At 36.3% G+C, this 18,700-nt stretch overlaps 1 protein-coding gene across 4 annotated transcripts; it reads left to right on the plus strand.

Moving 5' to 3' along the window:
* The first annotated feature begins 4,961 nt into the window (after positions 1-4,961).
* Positions 4,962-10,989, plus strand: Zn72D (Zinc-finger protein 72D). Of its 4 annotated transcripts, none has more exons than XM_065313771.1 (13): positions 4,962-5,095; positions 5,440-5,824; positions 5,890-6,016; positions 6,160-6,519; positions 6,747-7,219; positions 7,466-7,642; positions 7,898-8,187; positions 8,251-8,558; positions 9,205-9,296; positions 9,826-9,921; positions 9,975-10,229; positions 10,440-10,542; positions 10,604-10,989. In XM_065313771.1, the coding sequence occupies exons 1-13, from the start codon at positions 5,046-5,048 to the stop codon at positions 10,681-10,683; spliced, it is 2,796 nt and encodes a 931-aa protein (XP_065169843.1). In that variant the 5' UTR covers positions 4,962-5,045; the 3' UTR covers positions 10,684-10,989. The 4 variants fall into 4 exon arrangements, with proteins under 4 accessions (XP_065169843.1, XP_065169842.1, XP_065169844.1 ...); XM_065313770.1 differs by having other exon boundaries at positions 4,965-5,095; positions 7,880-8,187; XM_065313772.1 differs by having other exon boundaries at positions 4,965-5,095; positions 6,205-6,519; positions 7,880-8,187.
* Positions 10,990-18,700: the final 7,711 nt, after the last annotated feature.

Below are 18,700 nucleotides of genomic sequence, written 5' to 3' on the forward strand. Positions count from 1 at the left end.
ATGTCATATTCTGTCAGAAATTTTGACAGAAATAGGGTTATGACACTTAGATAGCATTAAAAAAACTGAATTTTTCGTATTTTTGTTGATTTCTTTTGTTTTTTTTAACAAAAAATGTTTATTTTATAACAAACATTATTACAAATGCGGTGTTGCCATATTCTGTCTACACTTTGAGCAAAAATTAGGTTATGATACTTTAATAACCTCGAAAATGTGTATTTTACGTATTTTCGTAGGAAAACCCTGTATTTTATAACAAAATATATAAAAATCTGTCAATTTATAAATTTTTCTATCATTTCAACATATTAATGTGTTATTTGTGAAAATCACACCTATTTTGCATAAAACAAAGTTAACATTTAAAATTTTCAAAAAAAAAATCCATCTTTGTAATTACAACGAGCCATCCTCAAATATTTGTCACTATAATTGTGCATCGTGACCGTGAAAATTTAAGCTCGTCATCTTACACCACTGCAAATAAAACGCTGTCACATTCATCTCGGCATTTTGTCCAGTTTCTCCAGATTGTATGTAAATTGACAATGTATTACACCATTACATCGTCTGAAACATTGTAATAAACTTAAATTTATGTCCTGCGCGTAGCAAATAAAAATAATATGCAATAAATCGAATTAATTACTCGTTTGTGTCACCACTGGCGACATTGCGCAAATCTAGCATTCAGAAACATGGCCGAACAATGCAAATCCCGTCAAAGGAGTTTCTGGCCATTCTGTACCTTGTGCAATTTGTTGCTATACTAAAAACGATTTAATTAATTTCATTATGTAAGTGCACAATTTGAAGTCGTCGATAGTGGTGCAATTATACGATTCGTGTTACAACGAGATTAAATGTTTCAACAAAACGAAATTATTGAAGAGTCAGAAAGGCGCGCCATTTGGAGCGGATGGATTGAAGCAATTCGTAATTAGTTATAAGAAAAATTATATTGTAGAATAAATAATAGTGATTTGAAATTGAAAGAAAGATAGATAGTTATTAATTTATCTAAACATGTTTTGTCGTTCACTGCTTTTAATTAGAAAAATTGACAAGGAATTCAGTTGATTTATTGTGAACACAATTTTTTTACTTGGCGTTGATTAAGTAACATGTTCTATGATTTAATGATAGCAATCATCGAAATCTTCCATTTGTCTTGTGACAAAATTATTATTGTCTTCTGGCACAAAAAAAAGCAAAACAAAGAGTTATTACATAATTCTTACTAATATGTAATAACTTATTGAAGTGTATCTAGTAATATGAGCTCATCTTTGCATTTTTATCGTTTTAAAACGTAAAAAATGAAAAAATAGGTCAAAAACAAAATTGTAACCTAAATTATTAGTGTATGCAACCAGTTATGCAGTCAAATGTTGAAATTTAATGTTTTCATATATATTTGCACTTTCAACTTGTTATTCCTAACTAAATATTAACAAAGCAAAGAAGAAGATGCCATAATCTTAAATATGTACATTGTTGCCATTTTATCAAGTGCATGTAGCAATGGCGGAAGAGTACCACATATGCCAATATGTCAAGTATGCCTGAATTGTTACTTGACATTTACACAAGATGAATTCACTCCTGCGTAGGTAAGTTGTTGTTATTTACGAAAAACAAAAATTAAAAATACGTAAACCCATCCGCTTCACGCCCAAATGACGTCTATTTTGATATAGTTTAAATTTGACGTCATTTATTGTCGTTTATTTGAATTAAAACTCTTCCAATACTAAAACTAGAATTAGCACGTTTGATAAACCAGTATAATTAATTTATTCGGCAATATATTAGTATGCTATTGATCAATTTTCACCGATTTACGTCATGAAACAGCTTTGACGTATTTCCCCGAAATCCACTAATGTCTTCTGCGCAGAAGACATCCCGCTGGTAAGTGACTTTGGGCAACAACATGGACCGGCATCCATGGGACCATGACGTCAACGATGACCTAGAATGATGTCTTGGGCAGCTTGGATAAAAGCACAAGCAAGATCACCAAGAGCAAGGACACCTGCAATCCGATATTCAGCGTGATATAACCCAAAACATATTCATATCCGCGATATTACCCAAACTCAAAGGTTTCCTTAATTATTAAGTATTAATAAACTTCCAGTTCCGGATCCAGTTCCTCTCACGATTAAACAGAGTTAATCATTGGCATTGATTCAAGGTGTCAATGTCAAATCTGTTAATAGACGCATTAATATTTAAAATATTTATTCTATCAATAAGAATCACACATTTATTTTAGAGAAATTAATTATATAAAGAATTGCTAATAATGCCTTTCAGCGCACCATCTCGGATTCAACTATTTAACTATAACTATGATTGAATCTCAATGCCAACATTTATCTTATAGAAAAGGTCCGCCTTTAGGGTTTTTCCGGCAATTATTCGAATCTTTCTTGCCATTTAAACCATCCTTGGACTTTAACGTACATTTTAAAAAAAGAATTGGCCAAATTGGCTTAGGCGTTGTTGAGTTCTGCGCTTATCAACAGATTTTGCAATTTATTTTTATATTACAGATATTTCTCCAAAAACTAATGTTAATTAAAATTCATTTAAAAAAATATTTATTGTAATTATATATTATAGTCTTCTTTCGTATTAATCAAATTCACATTTGTGGCCGTAAATTATCAAATCATAGCGTTGTTTCAATTATGTACAATTATCATCAATAAATCAACAAATATATGAACGCAAAAAGATGTAAATTCATATAAGTGCGACGATGATTTTTTTACGGCGACAAATATATTTTCGAATGATAACAGTCGCTATCAAGATCAATGTTAATTTATTACACAAATTTATTCTGATTTTGCGTCAAACGTCATTTTCTATTATAAGTAATTATTTATACTTAATTTAATTTAAACATGTCTACTGCAACATTTAACTACTCAAATATTTTAATTGAATTTCGAGATTGCCCGGTTATTAATACTTATAAATAGCGCAATTTTGTGTTACAATTTAGGTTGCGTTCCAAGTATAACGTACCAAGTATTAAATTGTTATTACTGTTGATTTGTTTTGTGATTTTTTCAACGTCAATATACAATAAAACATTATTTTTGCAAATCTGTATGCATCTACTTAATTGTAGTCGATTAAACCATAATAATTATCACTGTTCGTGCAATTACCTAATAAGCTAATACCTGATATTAATGGCGGATCTAATACTACCTTGAACCAACATTCAGCCATGCACTTGTACTGTCTTACGCGCGAAACGGTTAAACGCTTCGACTGTTAGAGAATACATGTCGCTTTTACGAAAACGGCGAGGTTATTTCCTATTTTCCTTGAAACTGTACATTTATTTCCGATATTTCTTGAACTTTGATTTTAATGTGGTTATTAAGTGCCATTTAACATTTATAAATTGTGAAATTTGTTTCTAAGACAAATATTTTGAAGAAGAAAAAACAATTTGGTGAATTATAACCTTGTTTTATAAAATGTAATTACATATATGTTTATAGGTTATTGACTTATTTTTAATAACTTCCAAAAAAGGTCTTGTATAAATTACCAATTCTTAATAATTTTATCGAATTAACGATGACACTGAAATTAGAAATGCTTGTTTTTAAAGATAAACTGAGGTATTTGCGCATCCCGCTGCTTTTTAGGTTATAATCAATTTAAAAGTATGTATAATTTTTATTTAACTCCCTATTAAAGGTTCCTTGATAAAAAAAAACAATAAAATATTCTCGGATGTCAACGATGATTGGATTCATAAACATACTGAACTTCAAACTTCATCATTTAAAAAAAATCCTAATTCAAAGAAAAAAAACTTTAACTAAACAATAACAATACATATTTTATTTATCACTAACCGTTAAAATTCAAAAATTCAAATACAAAAATCTCAACGTGGAAATAGGGAGAAAGTAGATAATATAGCCTGAACATCACATGGCAAAACGTTGTTTAACACTCGATTGTTTAAATGGTTGCTACGCTCGCTTTTAATCAATCTCGTGACAAATTTATAGTTTGCTTAACACTGAATGAAAAGTAAATGTAAACTACGATTTAAAATGATTTATTACTAATGTGAATTGCGTTACATTATATAAAATATGTAAAAATGTACGTAAAGCGCAGTTTTTGAAGAGCTGTGTAATAAGTTTTAGTAATTATAATGTCGTTTAGATATGCTAGCAACACCTACCTTTATATCAAAGTACTATTATAATATTACAAACGTTATTTAAAGAGAATATTGCAATTGTTTTTAATATATTTTATAATACATTTATTTATTCATGAATTATCAAATATATAGGTAATTTATCATTAAATTTCAAAGTGTTACTTTGTGCCGATAGTGCGAGATCTATTCGACAAGTTAAAGTTACACTCTACTGTCCCTAGATGGCGCAACAATGCATTTTAGAACTAAAAATAATCGACCTTGCAATTTCTTTGCTGCAACATGCTACGTAAATAGTTCAGCTCGGTTGTGAACAAGTTTCGTTATTTACATTCACGCGCATTCATACACATAAGTTTACAGCTGGTAAACGGAATATACTCTACATTCTCTACCAAGTGCAACTCCAAGCAAAACTGGTAAACAATTATACGTAAAACCTAAACCTAAAACAGGTATAAAATAATTTTATAATAACGTATAAAATTTAATTAAAAGCAAAACTCTATTTTTTCTAGTTCATTCATCTATTGTGAAAATATGACGAAAGACTTTGGTAAAAACTCACATTGTAGAGCAACATTCTGCTTGCAGTTTATTTTATGTTATTTAAAAATGTTTTATTAGTTAAAACATTTGTATGATAGTTTTTACGGAATTAATATTTATTTTATTTCTGTCAGGTATTTTTGGATTAAGCGCCGGAAGTACATAAATCTAGTGTGCTGTGAGAAAACTTCCGCTTTTTGTTTAGTTACTATTGAAATGCGAAAGTTGGCAGCAGTGTTCTGTAGCTGAGAGCCGTGCGTGTGGCGAGTCTTCGCGTAAAATGGCTACAAATAATTATTTCGGATTTACACACGGTGGGACGCAGTACAGGTAAGTGCTGGCCGTTATATAATTACATTAAAACGCATTTACGTAGTAGGCAAATCGTGAATAAACAAATTCGGTGATTTCCGCGTACATTTCCAAATCGTCTCACGCCGACTTTAATTTGGTTAGGCCGGTGTCCTTGATGCAATGGCGCCGGCAAAAACCTGCATTATCCGATCGATATTCAGCCAGGTGCTGCTGAAACGTGCCGCCGGCCATACGCATTTGCCGCATAACACGTGTGTACTGTTCAATAAATGTTAACCGTGTTCGTGTGCGCATCATGCGAGAAGCAAGTAATCATTAAAATGCGGCGCGATTACGACGAGTTTTATCTCTCGTTCTAGTGCTGCCGCAGCCACTGGAACTGCGTACCAAACCGCACAGACCGGCTACGCAGTAGCAGCGCCGGCGACAGCGGCAGCAGCCGCCTCCTACAACACACAGAGGCCTGGATATGAGACTGCATACCAGGCAGCAGCCACACCGGCCACCTACGCTGCTGTAGGCACGGGAACAACGCCGGCGTACGAATACGGATACGGTAGGGCGGCTGCCGCCACCACCGGCTATGAGGCTGGGAAAAACTACTATCAGCAAGCTGCCACTGGACAGGCCGCCACCGGTTATGCAACTGCCTATGATCAGGCTCAGGGTGCAGCCAAGCAAGCCACATATGCGACTCAGTTTGCTGCTCAACGGAATCCCGGACAGCCTCAAGCTCAGGGCGCAGTATGTTCCATCATAAATCTCATATTTCGAACTTTTTGTTACACTTCTGCATATCTTATTTACAGACTGTGAGTGCCAAACCTGCCCAATATACAGGTACCTACCAAGCGAATCCCAGCGGTTACCAGGCTGCCTATGCACAAGCGGCCGCACAGACTACAATTGCAGCACAACCTACAACACAAACCAAACGTGAGTGTTCACATCCTAACATTCATTCTTAGCTCATCCTCATTGTACTGTGGTAGTTACTAGCTAATTATTAACACTCCCTTTGGTCAATATACACCTAACACTTTCATTTCTAAGTGATGAAATTTGCTAACTTTGTGTAGAAACCAATTCGACTTATTCTGGTTACGACGCTGCTTTATATTCAGCAGCTACAATGTATGTGGCGCAGCAGTCCACGAATCAGCAGAAGGCCGGCTGGCAGGGTTACAAGAAGGGTGGAGCGGCGGGCGGCGGCGCCAAGAACATGCGCTCGAAGGCACCTCCAAAACCACAACAGTTGCACTACTGTGAGGTGTGCAAGATCAGCTGTGCCGGCCCGCAAACGTATCGAGAGCATTTGGAGGGTCAGAAACACAAGAAGCGTGAAGCTGCGACGAAGATGACTGCCTCGCCGGCGGTCACCAGTCAAAATCGTGCCGGCAACTCGCTAAGGTGTCAATTATGTGATGTAACGTGTACAGGTAAAGAAAATTTGATTTGTTGTAATGTCTTGTGCAAGGAGAATAACATCTTGTTTTTTTTTATACATAAGATGTTCAGACACCATGCTAAATTAATTCCAATATCTTTCTATTTTGTCTTGATTATTACATGGTATAATCAAGACTTTAAAAGAAATTGTACATTTATAATTGTGTCTATACTTTAAGTACAGTATCTGGAGAGTGTTTTTTGTTTGTTTTGACAGGTAATGATGCATACGCTGCACATATTCGTGGTTCGAAGCATTCGAAAGTAGTGATGCTTCACACAAAGCTAGGCAAACCGATCCCTCCAGTAGAGCCCGAAGTGATTGGCGGGACTCGCAAATCGATCACGTCCACACCAAAAATAAATTTCGTACAATCAGGCGGCCTGGGTGTGCCTGCTCCCAACAACGGCGATGTCAAAGAGGAAGAGATTGAAGACACACCCGAGCCGGACATTCAACCAGTCGGGCAAGATTACATCGAAGAGATTAAAAGCGAGGATGGCAAAGTTATCAGTTTCAATTGTAAACTATGCGAATGCCGATTCAATGATCCGAACGCAAAAGAAATGCACATGAAGGGTCGCCGACATAGGCTGCAATACAAAAAGAAGGTGAACCCCGATTTGGTCGTAGATCTCAAACCGTCCCTAAGGCAGCGAAAGATTCAAGAGGAGAAAATGCGACGTGCTGTAAGTGACACTTTTATTATACATCTAACGACACTCGTTCCTTTTCTTATATAGAGATGAATTATAAGGAAATATTAGGGTAGTCGGATATTAAACTCATGAGTTGCTTCACACTGATAAACATAATATCGCTTTTAGCAATATTTTATTGTTTAACCAGTTTTTCTTACTCATACAGTTAAAAACTTAGATATTGATAGGATTGTGGATTTGTTTAGTAGTTTTGTTCTTTTATTTCTCTGACAGGCTTTGCGGGAAGAATATTGGCAGAGACGTCACATTGCCCCAGACGACGATGATGAACGAATGTACTGGGAGGAGCGTCGTCGCTACGAGGAAGATTACATGGAGTGGTGTCGCCGTGGAAACATGGGACCATTCCCGCGAGGACGTCCGCCATTCCCAGGAAATGGCCCACCGCCGGTAAATACAAAACTTTTCTTTTATCCAATTTAATGCTGCAAGGAGAAATACCAGATAACATATCGAGTGTGATATCTGTCCAGACACCATGCTAGAGAAAAGTAAACGTGACATTATTCAAGTAGTATTGTTTTTTTTTTTTTGCGTATTACTTTATTGTCGTGTTTATACATTTTTATTATTTGTTAGTTTTCTTTCATTATCGTAGGATCGTATAAATTAAAATGTATTGTTTAGTTCTTCCCTGGACCGCAGATGACTCGCCGCATCGAATCAAATGACGACCGGCACGTGATGGCCCATCACGCCGAGATTTATCCCAAGGAGGAGGAGTTGCAGAATATCCAAAGAATCGTTTCCCACACCGAGCGCGCACTGAAAATTGTGTCAGATCAAATGAGCGAAGCGTCTACTGTGAAAGAGGAAACGCCAGCTGCGCCAACCACTGATGCAGAAAAGACACCGGAGACTACCACCCCAACTGAGGCCAATGATAAGCCTGAAGAACAAACTGAACTCAAAGAGGATGGACGTGACAATCAGCTGTAAGGCTATTAGCAAAAACTTGTGATTATTTTTAACGCATCTGTTTGTTCTTTGCTGTAAAGGTTTTCTTTCCAAAGAGAAGAGCGTGACAGTAATCGCACTCTAAAGGGAGTGATGCGGGTGGGTCATTTAGCTAAGGGACTTCTACTACAGGGCGACACCAACGTAGAGTTGGTGGTTTTATGCTCGGACAAGCCAACGTTGACGCTTCTACGAACCGTGGTGGATATGCTACCAGCCGCGCTCAAGCAGGTTCTGCCGGACAACAGTTATACGGTGACCATCAATGCCGCCGAGGCGGGTTTCACGGTCACCGAAGCCGACTTGACAGTGCTTGTGCAACTTACCAGTCCTGTGATGCGGGAGCAAGGTTAGATTATTGATAAAGAATGAATGGCGCGGAATGAACGCGGGTTAACAATCGTTCAAACAGTACTTGATATTTGGCAGGGTTTAAGCTCTCTTGGTAGTGATTTATGATGAAAATTCCAAAATTGTTCGTTTGTAGTGACTAGTTTTCGTTTATAATACTTTTCTTTGATTGCATATTGTTGTGCGGACGATGGTGACAGTGGAGTTTAAGTTATGAATGAACTGCTGAAGAGTGACGGAAATTGTTATCAATTTCTGAGCGAGCAGCTTAAACCTTGATCGTTAAATGATAAATATTGGACACTATCCTACCTACAATCTATTCGATATATATATCTACTAGAAACGGCACTCATGGCAAAGTAAAATTGAATGTTTGTATCATTCGCAAACAAGTGCGTACGTAACGTAATGTTTTCTTTCAGAGAGCTAGCTTGACAAATTAACGAGTAGGTCCAATACTTATGTAACTGTACTGTGCTGTTTAGAAGTGATTTTAGGTGGTGTGGGATAAGGATTTTTGACCAGCCGGCACACGACTGACTGCACTCGTGCACCGTGCCATACAAGCATGTTTGCATGTTTGTGCGCGCGCTGGCAGCTGTGGTGTGCACGATGGTCAAACACCCTTTCTTGATGTCTAGAAGCTGCGAGCGGCGGGTTGGACCGGGATGTTCTCGCACGCGGCAAGTGTCTCCAGGCGCTGGCAGCCCTCAGACATACCAAATGGTTCCAGGTTTGTGTCTCTTCTCACACCGCGCTCTCCATCGCGTCAATTTATGTTTCTTATTATTATAAACGTTACCGAGCAATGCGCGGCTAAAATTCATGCAAACTACTATAATTCATTTAATTTGACTGAAGTATGTGGTTTATTGAGTGTGTGAGTTCTTAAAATCATAACGTTGGGAATCGGAGCTCACTCGAAATTGTACGTTGATTTTATTTTTGTTTTCTTGGAATTCAATTTACTAAATTCACACCTAGGCGTCATTTTGTTTATTTTTAATTTTGAGCTTTCGCTTCTATTCCCTTTTGTGCATTCAAGACATCGGCATTTTTGTTTCCGAAAAAGCATATAACTTAGACCAATATATTGAAAACTGAAAAAGAAATTTCACAACTCAATTCTAATGATTAATTAATTATTCTAACGTAGTACGTGAAATCGACAAGTAGGCCATCGGATCGTAACGCAAGATTCGTTGACATGTTTATTTCGTCGGCTTTTGAAACGAGTTTACTAACAATAATGGATCTTTTAGGCTAGGGCATTGGGGCTGCATTCCTGCGTGGTGATTATTCGAATCCTTCGTGATTTATGTCAACGAGTTCCTACTTGGGCGCCACTTAGCCCATGGGTAATAATGTGATTCCTGTTATTGATTGTTGCCTAATATCTCCCATTTTTAAGGCAATGGAATTGCTTGTTGAAAAGGTAATTTCGTCCACACCCGGTGGCGTTCAATTGTCGCCTGGCGATGCTTTGCGACGTGTGATGGAGGCCGTGGCCGGCGGTTTGCTGCTGCCTGGTGGGCCTGGTCTGGGTGATCCTTGTGAAAAGGACAGTCCAGATGCGGCGACTGCACTAACAGCTCAACAAAGAGAAGATCTGACTTGTTCCGCACAGTTTGCACTACGTTTAATAGCATATAGACAAATCTACAAGGTATGTTATTTTATTGATTTTGTCTTTGCCCAATTTGCTTGACGATATTTTGTTTATCATACAAATTATACGTTTTCTCTTGGGCGTAAATCAAAGGTTGCGTGTTTATAAAACTCGCGTAAAATAATACGAGATGATTTCAAACATGCAACTACATAACTCTTATTTTAATCAATATATGAATTATTAATATGATTGTGGTCAATAAAGGTACTAGGCATGGAACAACTACCCATGCAACAAAAGAACTTTAGACGTGACCGTTCCGCCCGCAAAAGACGTCGCTCAGGTGGTGAACAAGCTGATTTTGAGAGTAAGTTGTTTATAAATTACCCATTTGCATGGCTTATAAAATTATTCAATCATTCCTGTAGGCGATACTGGCAAAATGGTCAAGACGGAGAATGACACCAATAATACCACTCCGACCGAAACTCCTTTACCGTCGAAGTAATTTTTCACTAGTTTACAATCACCCTCTTTTGGTTATTTTATTATTAACATCGACGAGTGTATTTATTTGTTTCTGAATACCACCTTCTAAGGTGACTATTAATTCTTGGAAATCATCGGTTATAAGTTTTATAGCCGATTTTCTTACGTGTTGACGGATTACTTCAAACTAAACAATTGTATTAACGAATGAAAATTGATTGATTGATAAATATATGTATCTTAGTAGTATTTTCTAGATGTATGATGTATGTACTCAAATAAATGCAACCTGCGTTTAGAAAAGCCAAGAGCAATCAAACATGCATATTGTGCGTCGTTTTCTTTACAATATAAGAACAAATTCTATTCCTGTTTTGTTTGACTAATGTCAAACATAAATTCTTTCTTTCATTTCTTAATGCGACTGTTTATTAAAACAGTCGCATGAATGATGTGAATCACGAAGTATCTATACTGAATAATCAATTTTGGTTTTAAAATATGAATCGTGATGGAGCAATGTGAACTTTGTGAAATTCAAAATTCGTCTCAACTATTTACAACTAAAAATTAAGCAGGCAATTCAGGTAGTGTTTCAATCGTGTTCGGCACGACAAGCTTTTTTCAGTTTTTATAAATATACAAGCGCGTGCGCTATATAGGTGACCAAGGCACCTTGCTGCCTCAGCATAGATGCATACTTCTCAGTATTTCGTTCGGTCCGTTCGGTGATGTTGGTTTACGCGTCGTTTACAAGATATTCGCTATTGAAATATGTCATAAAAAAATTTAAATTTCATTTTTTAACACTTTCAGTCGCGTTTTATACCTCTTACCCCATTAAATTAAATTATTTTAAATTTCTACCTGATAGAAAATTTTCCAATCTTCCATAATATGTGATTGTGTGGTTGCTATCTATTTTAGTTTGGAAGATATTCGCTATTTAAAATCGGACAAACATGACACCCCACTTTGCACATTTTGTTTTCAGAATTATCTTTTGATTTCCTAGATTTCTTTGTAATGGAGCTTAGAATTGTGTTTGTTTTGAACACAATTTACCGTCATATTAGAGCATTTTTGGAAGTGCCCTGAAATGTCTTTCAAAAATAAACAATTTTAGGAAAATTTAAAAACATGGTGAGTATAACCTCCTGTATTTTGTGAACTAATGACTTTCTTAGAGTTTCTCTACGCCAGAAATGAGCTAAAGAGTTCCTCTACACGATGCAACCTTCCACCCCTTCCAGAAGTGCCCTAAAATGCCCTTCAAAAATGAGCAATTTCAGGAACAATTGAAAACATGATGTGGAAAACGCCCTGCATCTAGTGAACTAATTGACTTTCTTAGAGTTTCTTTACACCAGAATAGAGTCAGAGAGTTCCCCTACAAGATGTATATCTTCCAACCTCTCAGCGTTTCTATAAGTGCCCTAAAATGCCCATCAAAAGTGGGCAATTTAATAAAAATTTGAAAACTTGATGTGGAAAACGCTCTGAATCTCGTAAATGATTTGATTTTCTTGCAGTTTCCTAACGTTATCTTAGGAAGTGCCTTAAAATACCCTTCAAATATCGCTAATTTTGTCCAATAAATTTCATTTTTGGTCGAAGAACAGGGACGAACTTTTCTTGATCATTTTTTTTTGGTCAAAGAACAGGGTCGAAACTTTCTTGTTAAATTTTTTTTGGTCGAAAAACAGGGTCGAACATTTTTACTTAATTTTTCGGTCCAATTTTTTGTTAATTTTTTTTTTTCGGTCGATTTTTTTGGAAACTTTTTCGGCCAAATTTTTTTGGTAAAATTTTTTCGGTCGAATTTTCTGTAAACTTTTTTCGGTCAATTTTTTTTTGTAAACTTTTTTTCGGTCGAATTTTTTTGTAAAAATTTTTTCGGTCGAATAACAGGGTCGAACTTTTTTATTGAAACTTTTTTGTTCGAAAATTTCTGTTAAAATTATGTCGGTCAAAAAACAGGGTCGAACTTTTTTACTTTAAATATTTTGGTCGACTTTTTTTGTAAAATTTTTTTCGGTCGAATTGTCTTGTGCAATTTTTGTGCGATTGCCACGCGGTTGGCTTGTGTACCAAGTTAGTCTCATTTTTGTCGTTAGGTGATCTGCACACACATTTTCTTCATTATTCTTGAGTTGCTAAATGCTTCTTCGACATACTCAGAGGTAATGCGTTTAGACACTCTCAGTATTCACAATCATGTATTTGGTTTTTCTTCCGGCAGAAAAATGTATGAATGTTAACAACTTAGCACTACTTGATATGTTTATTGTATATTGTAAAGCGAAATTAAATCATTTCGTTGTTTTCAATTTCATTGCAATATCAACCTTGTTGATAAATATTTTCAAAGGTTATATGGCGCTACTATGTACGGTTTTGCATTAAATATTGCTTGTTGGTGGTAGTGAGTGCACCCTGTGTCCGTGTGCGATCACGTGATTTCACGCAAGAGATAAGTTTGTTTACCTGCTGGTATCGAATTCTTATTTCGTGGAATCAAAACACACCGTTGCGGTTTATTATTGTAGGATCGTAAATTTAAGCAAATATTCTTCAATTCTTTCATGAATATAACTAACAATTTTATATTAATTCAAATACATTTTTATTATCAGCAGATGATTACGGACTAATGTGTTACCTGGTAAACGAGAAAGGATGCATGTTCAAATATAAATATCACTTAGGTATTTGATTTAAAATCTGGCAATCTGTCAGCATAAGAAATCAGAATTACTCAAATCGAATTTTAATTTTTTATTACCTTTACTAATGTAAATATCGAAACTACTGTATCATTTATAGATAGAAATAGCATGGACTAAAAATTGTAAAATAAACTTGTATTGTTTATGTCTATATTTATCGGCAAGCGTGAGAATTCGACACGAGAATAGTGTTTGTTTTGAACACAATTCACACTTTCTTATCGCATTGCCGTGTGTCGTCGTTACCATCCCCTCACGCCGCATGCTGCTGCATCATATTTTTGTTTTGATTGCAGGTATCGTGACAAATGCAATTCGCGCTCAAGGTGCCATCGACGCGCCGGCTTCGCGCATCTCTTGATTTCTTATCTTAACTGTCGCGTCGTTGCTTGCGCAGTTGGGGGCCAGTTTTGTGCCGGTCACAGGTTGATCAAGACGTATTCTACGCGACTCGTATTGTTTGTATTATATTTAATCATTACTAAACTATTTAATTGTAATCACTATAGTTATGTTATTTACCATTTGCGCGTTTATCGGCGTCCGGCGGGTTTGTGATTGTGCGGAAAGTGTATATTGGAACTCACAATAGTTGCTAGGTGAATCAATTAAATATCGTCTCCATATTGCTCCCATCGTGCTGGTGTAAGTAACTTTTAATCATACAGCACATATGTTTTTTTTCTCCCCTTTGTGAATATAATATTACTAAATAATATGAAATAGTTTTGTTTTAACTTATGTTTTCTTTCTTATTTACAGTATTTGCTGTGCCTTGGAGTCCGATGAGTTCTGCATTGGTAAGTTTCTAATTCAATTAGGGGAGAGTAGGGTAATGGGAGTCAGCGGGTAATGGGAGTCACCCATGTATCCACGAAACAATAGTTACGAGTACCGCGTAAACGGCGTTCCTACCTCCGTTCTGGCCCCCCAGTGCCACCCCCAAAAAATCATGCAAATCGGTGCGTGTATCATTGAGATACGCCAATATTTTATTTTTGAGCTCCGCTGATCTAATTTTACGTCCACGCAAATTAGAATATAAGTGTCGAATATCTTGCAATATTCGAATGAAACTTTTATATAGTCTTAGTTAAACATTCAAAATCGTGATGTGCAGTTCAGATTACATTAATGTTTTAAAGAAATATTTTTTTTGTTTTTTTTTCACAATAGTGCAATTGTGGGCAATGGGAGTCATGCGACTCCCAATGGACGTTTTTGTCTTTAGTCCGCTCTAAATGGGCTATAAAAAGCAATGTGACTTATTTTTCATTAGCCATCATGCAGAAACGATACTGCAGGAAAGTAACAAAACTTATGATTCCTATATTGGCACTGATGACTTATGCCAGGGCGATGGATGAAGATTTGGAAAACTGATGTCTAATGTGCAACGATTAAAAAAAAAAAACAATTAAATGTGGTTCATAGCACTTCATTTGGGCTATGGGCTCATGTGAAATGCACTGGGTGGGACTTTGCGGAATATTATGTTTGCGATATCTGCTAGATTTCGTTTAATTCCGATTGTCCCCAGGGTGACCACCATTACCCGCATGTCGGTGTAATGGGAGTCAAATCTGTTTTTTTTTAAACTTTAATAATATCCAAAATTGATTGTCAAAGTGACTGAAAATTATTTCAAATAATAGGTATTTAAGTAAACAATGCTTATAAGCGATTGCAATAAGTATTTTGTTTATAATTTAAATTATATTTGAGTTCTCCCTTAAGTGACCCCCATTACCCTCTTGTACCCTATACTTTTTGTTTTAATTTCTGCGTCGCACATTAGTAGTTTTTAAGTAGTTTTTTTTTTTCATGTACCACCGCGTGTTGCACAGACACAAGATAGTCGCGTTTCAATCTGCCTATTTTAGTTTACCAGATATTCACAACCGAAATATATTCTCAACAAATGACTATGTTTATTATAAAAATCATCAAGAATACAAAACATTTTTATTATCAGCAGATGATTACCGACTAATGTGTTACCTAGTAAACGAAAAACGATGAATGTTTAATTTAAATATCACTTAAATATTTAATGTAAAATCTGGCAATCTGTCAGCATAAGAAATCAGAATTACGCAAATCAAATTTTAATTGATGGCAATAGCATGGACTAAAAATTGTAAAATAAACTTGTATTGTTTATTTCTATATTTATCAGCAAGCGTGAACCTTCAACACAAGAATTGTGTTTGTTTGAACACAATATACACTTTCTTATCGCATTGCCGTGTGTCGTCGTTCCCAGCACCTCACGCTGCATGTTGCTGCATCTTAGTGTAGTTTTGATGCCAGGTAAAAATGCCAATTGCAATTCGCGCACAAACTGCCTCGTCTAGAGATCCGGAATTAAATTCTCCGTCGGGTGGTATTTGTTTGTTGTAGAAATTCGACCTGCAACTCGCAATAATTAGCATAAAGGGGTGATATTTGTCACCCTTTCTCGGCAAATGTTTAGATTTTTGTGAGTTTGCGTGCGATCTAGGCGACTCACTAATTTCAGCGCGGCGTCTACAGATGCGGAATTAAATTCTCCGTCGGGTGGTATTTGTGTGTTGCAGGAATTCGACCTGCAACCCGCAATAATTAGCATAAAGCTGTGATTTTTGTCACTCTTTGCCCTGAATCGAGTCACTTTTACCGCTAGCGTCGTAAGGTGCTCTGAATCGAGTCACTTCTACCGCTGGCCTCGTACGGTCCCTTGAATTCAAGACGCTTCTACCGCTATCCTCATACGGAGCCCTGAATGGGAGTCACTTTTACAGTCACCCTCGTCACGTTATTGAAGATTATAAAACTTCCAAAAATTCTTTATAGAACAGGATAATGAAATATATTAATTACGTGAAGTAAAAGTTAAAAAATAGTCGTTAAACGTGCTAAGATAAGCGATTTTTTGTGTTGTTCCCAGATTATTCAATTGCGTTTATCTCTGAAACTGCCTTTTCATATAGACTGTATTCAATTCTTGATTTTAGGATACATTGTTTATGTGAATAAGAGGGTACGTTTATAATATAAAATCTTCCCATTGCATTGGACTGTATCCACAACATGAATTGATTATACTCGTAGTTCGCACTCTTGGCTCTTATCGGTGTTAGTGCACAAACAACTTGTTTTTATTGCGTTGCAGCACATCCGATGCGCTCAGCAGTGTTTGTCACTTTTCTTACTTAGTCGATCGTGCGCTGCGGTGTGATGTGCACGCGTTTACTTGCGCGGCGGTCTTCATGGCGACTTACCGCGTTTCTTGTGATTTTCAGTCGGTAGTTGAATTATAATCAGTCACCAAAAATAAGATTTAGAATTAACAGACAAGTACGGCCTATAGTTAATGAGTTATCGCGCGTGGAACCAAGTATATCGTGGTTTTACAACGTACGCATCACGTGTTTTCCGTCGGCTGTCGGATATCTTCCGTCGGCTAAAAAATACTCAGGCTTGTTTCGTGTATCCATTTAATTATTAATTTGAATAAACATCATTTGTGCATCGTATGGAATATTTCATCTGCGAAAACGTAAGAAAGTATGTAACATAAAAACTATACTCTATTACAATTACCAACCTTATAAGGAAAAACGATCAGAACAATTAGTTAACACTTTAATACATAGCATAGCGTCACATGGTTGCATATAATAACCTTTGTAATAGAAGTATTGGAATATTGTCGCGTCCCGTCGGCTGCGCCTTCTCTCTCATTCGGGACAATGAGTGGTCAAGCCATCACATGAAAACGGCTAGACCGATTTGTGTGAGATTTCAGAACGCATATATAAACTTCGCATGACTTATTTAGTAATCTGTGGTAATTTGTGACATACCCGCCGCGCCAACAATATTGACCGGTTGATGTTTTTGTTTGGAGAAGGAAAGTCGCTTTCTCTGTCTGTCCCTTTGTATGCTTAAATCTTTGAAAATACGCAACGGATTTTGATGCGGTTTTTTACTTCCGTGCGAAGCCGGGGCGGGTCGCTAGCGATGTGACTGGCAGAGAATGCCTTTTGTACAATATTATTTTTTTGTGTAATAAAGTTTAAATAAATAAGGCGGTACGAAGTTCGCCAGGTCAGCTAGTATTAAATAATTATTAATTAATTATATTAATTTAAAAATATTAATATTATGTAATTAACAAGCTACTAAACTATAATGCAGAGGTTATGATTCATACATTTCAAAAGTAAATCAAGCGCGCGAGATATTGAACGCATGCGCATTGAGCGTGAGCAAATCTCTCATCACGAAACTAAAGATTACCCGAAAGTTCACAAGAGTGCTGACGGGTTAAGAGATCTGAATTTAGTATTTCTTTAAAATGTGTTTAATAAATTTATAATTATTAGCGATTGTATTATTTATTATGTTTCTATTCACTTACTTATCACTTCCCCTAGATAAACAGTAGAAAACAGGTAATAAAACATTCACTTTTGATTTTGATTTTGTATCACCCTGTATATACATTTTTCTTAAGACTCTGCAAAAATGAGCATAATTATATTTCTTGGGGCGATTTTCCTTTTTAATTGAAGATTTTCTTTTGATAACGCCCTGTATATAATTTTCCACTGATGTCATGCGAAAACAGGGCGCTATTTGCTATTTTCTAGTGTTATATTTTGAAATTTGATAGCCATTTGCATATGGCCGCTATGCAGATGATAAACATATTTTAAAATGACGTCATGTGTTTTGTACGTATTGAAATTGCAAAATTCTAAAGTTATATTGTATTTAGTTTGTTAATAAAGAAATGTTAAAAGCAATGGATGTGTCTTATGACTTGTGCACCCCTTCCTTCCATCATTTCAGGTACAGGTCACAACTTGTAAAGTATTTCCCGGTGTTGTGGTCGGTCCTGAGAGCGTCGACATTTAGACATATCTCCCTAATAAGGAGCTTTCCCACTCGGGGGATGATCCCCACTATAAAAATTGTTAAGGTATCCTATATGATTTGTGTACTCCATCTTTCATTTCAGCCACAGGTAAGAACTTGTAAGAATATTTTTAAGTGTCCCCTCTCGTGAGGCGACTTAAAAATTAGAAATATTATTACAAGTTCTTAAAAGGATGTCCTTATAAGGAGTTCCCTCTCTCTGGGGATGATCCCCCACCATAAAAATTGTTGATATGCCTGATAATTCTGGGGATGAAGCGCAGAGACATCGTAGCTGTAGGATGGGCCGGGAGCAATGGACGCATCGAAGTAGTGGGCTCTGGGAGATCGACCGTAGACTGTCTTATAACGACACGTGCCAAAAAATTTAAAAATCCTGTC

Source organism: Atheta coriaria, unplaced genomic scaffold, assembly GCF_025399875.1.
Source record: "Atheta coriaria isolate IRGN ID8LTWV9N9 unplaced genomic scaffold, Caltech_Dcor_3.1 hic_scaffold_10_pilon, whole genome shotgun sequence".
Classification (NCBI taxonomy): domain Eukaryota; kingdom Metazoa; phylum Arthropoda; class Insecta; order Coleoptera; family Staphylinidae; genus Dalotia; species Dalotia coriaria.

What these genes read in the sequence shown, in the direction of transcription:
- Zn72D (XM_065313770.1), top strand. Translation starts at nt 5,046, where the DNA reads ATGGCTACAAATAATTATTTCGGATTTACACACGGTGGGACGCAGTAC. An exon ending in CACGGTGGGACGCAGTACAG is followed by an intron (nt 5,096 to 5,439) that starts GTAAGTGCTGGC and finishes CTCTCGTTCTAG; the next exon opens with TGCTGCCGCAGCCACTGGAA. An exon ending in AGGAGAAAATGCGACGTGCT is followed by an intron (nt 7,220 to 7,465) that starts GTAAGTGACACT and finishes TTTCTCTGACAG; the next exon opens with GCTTTGCGGGAAGAATATTG.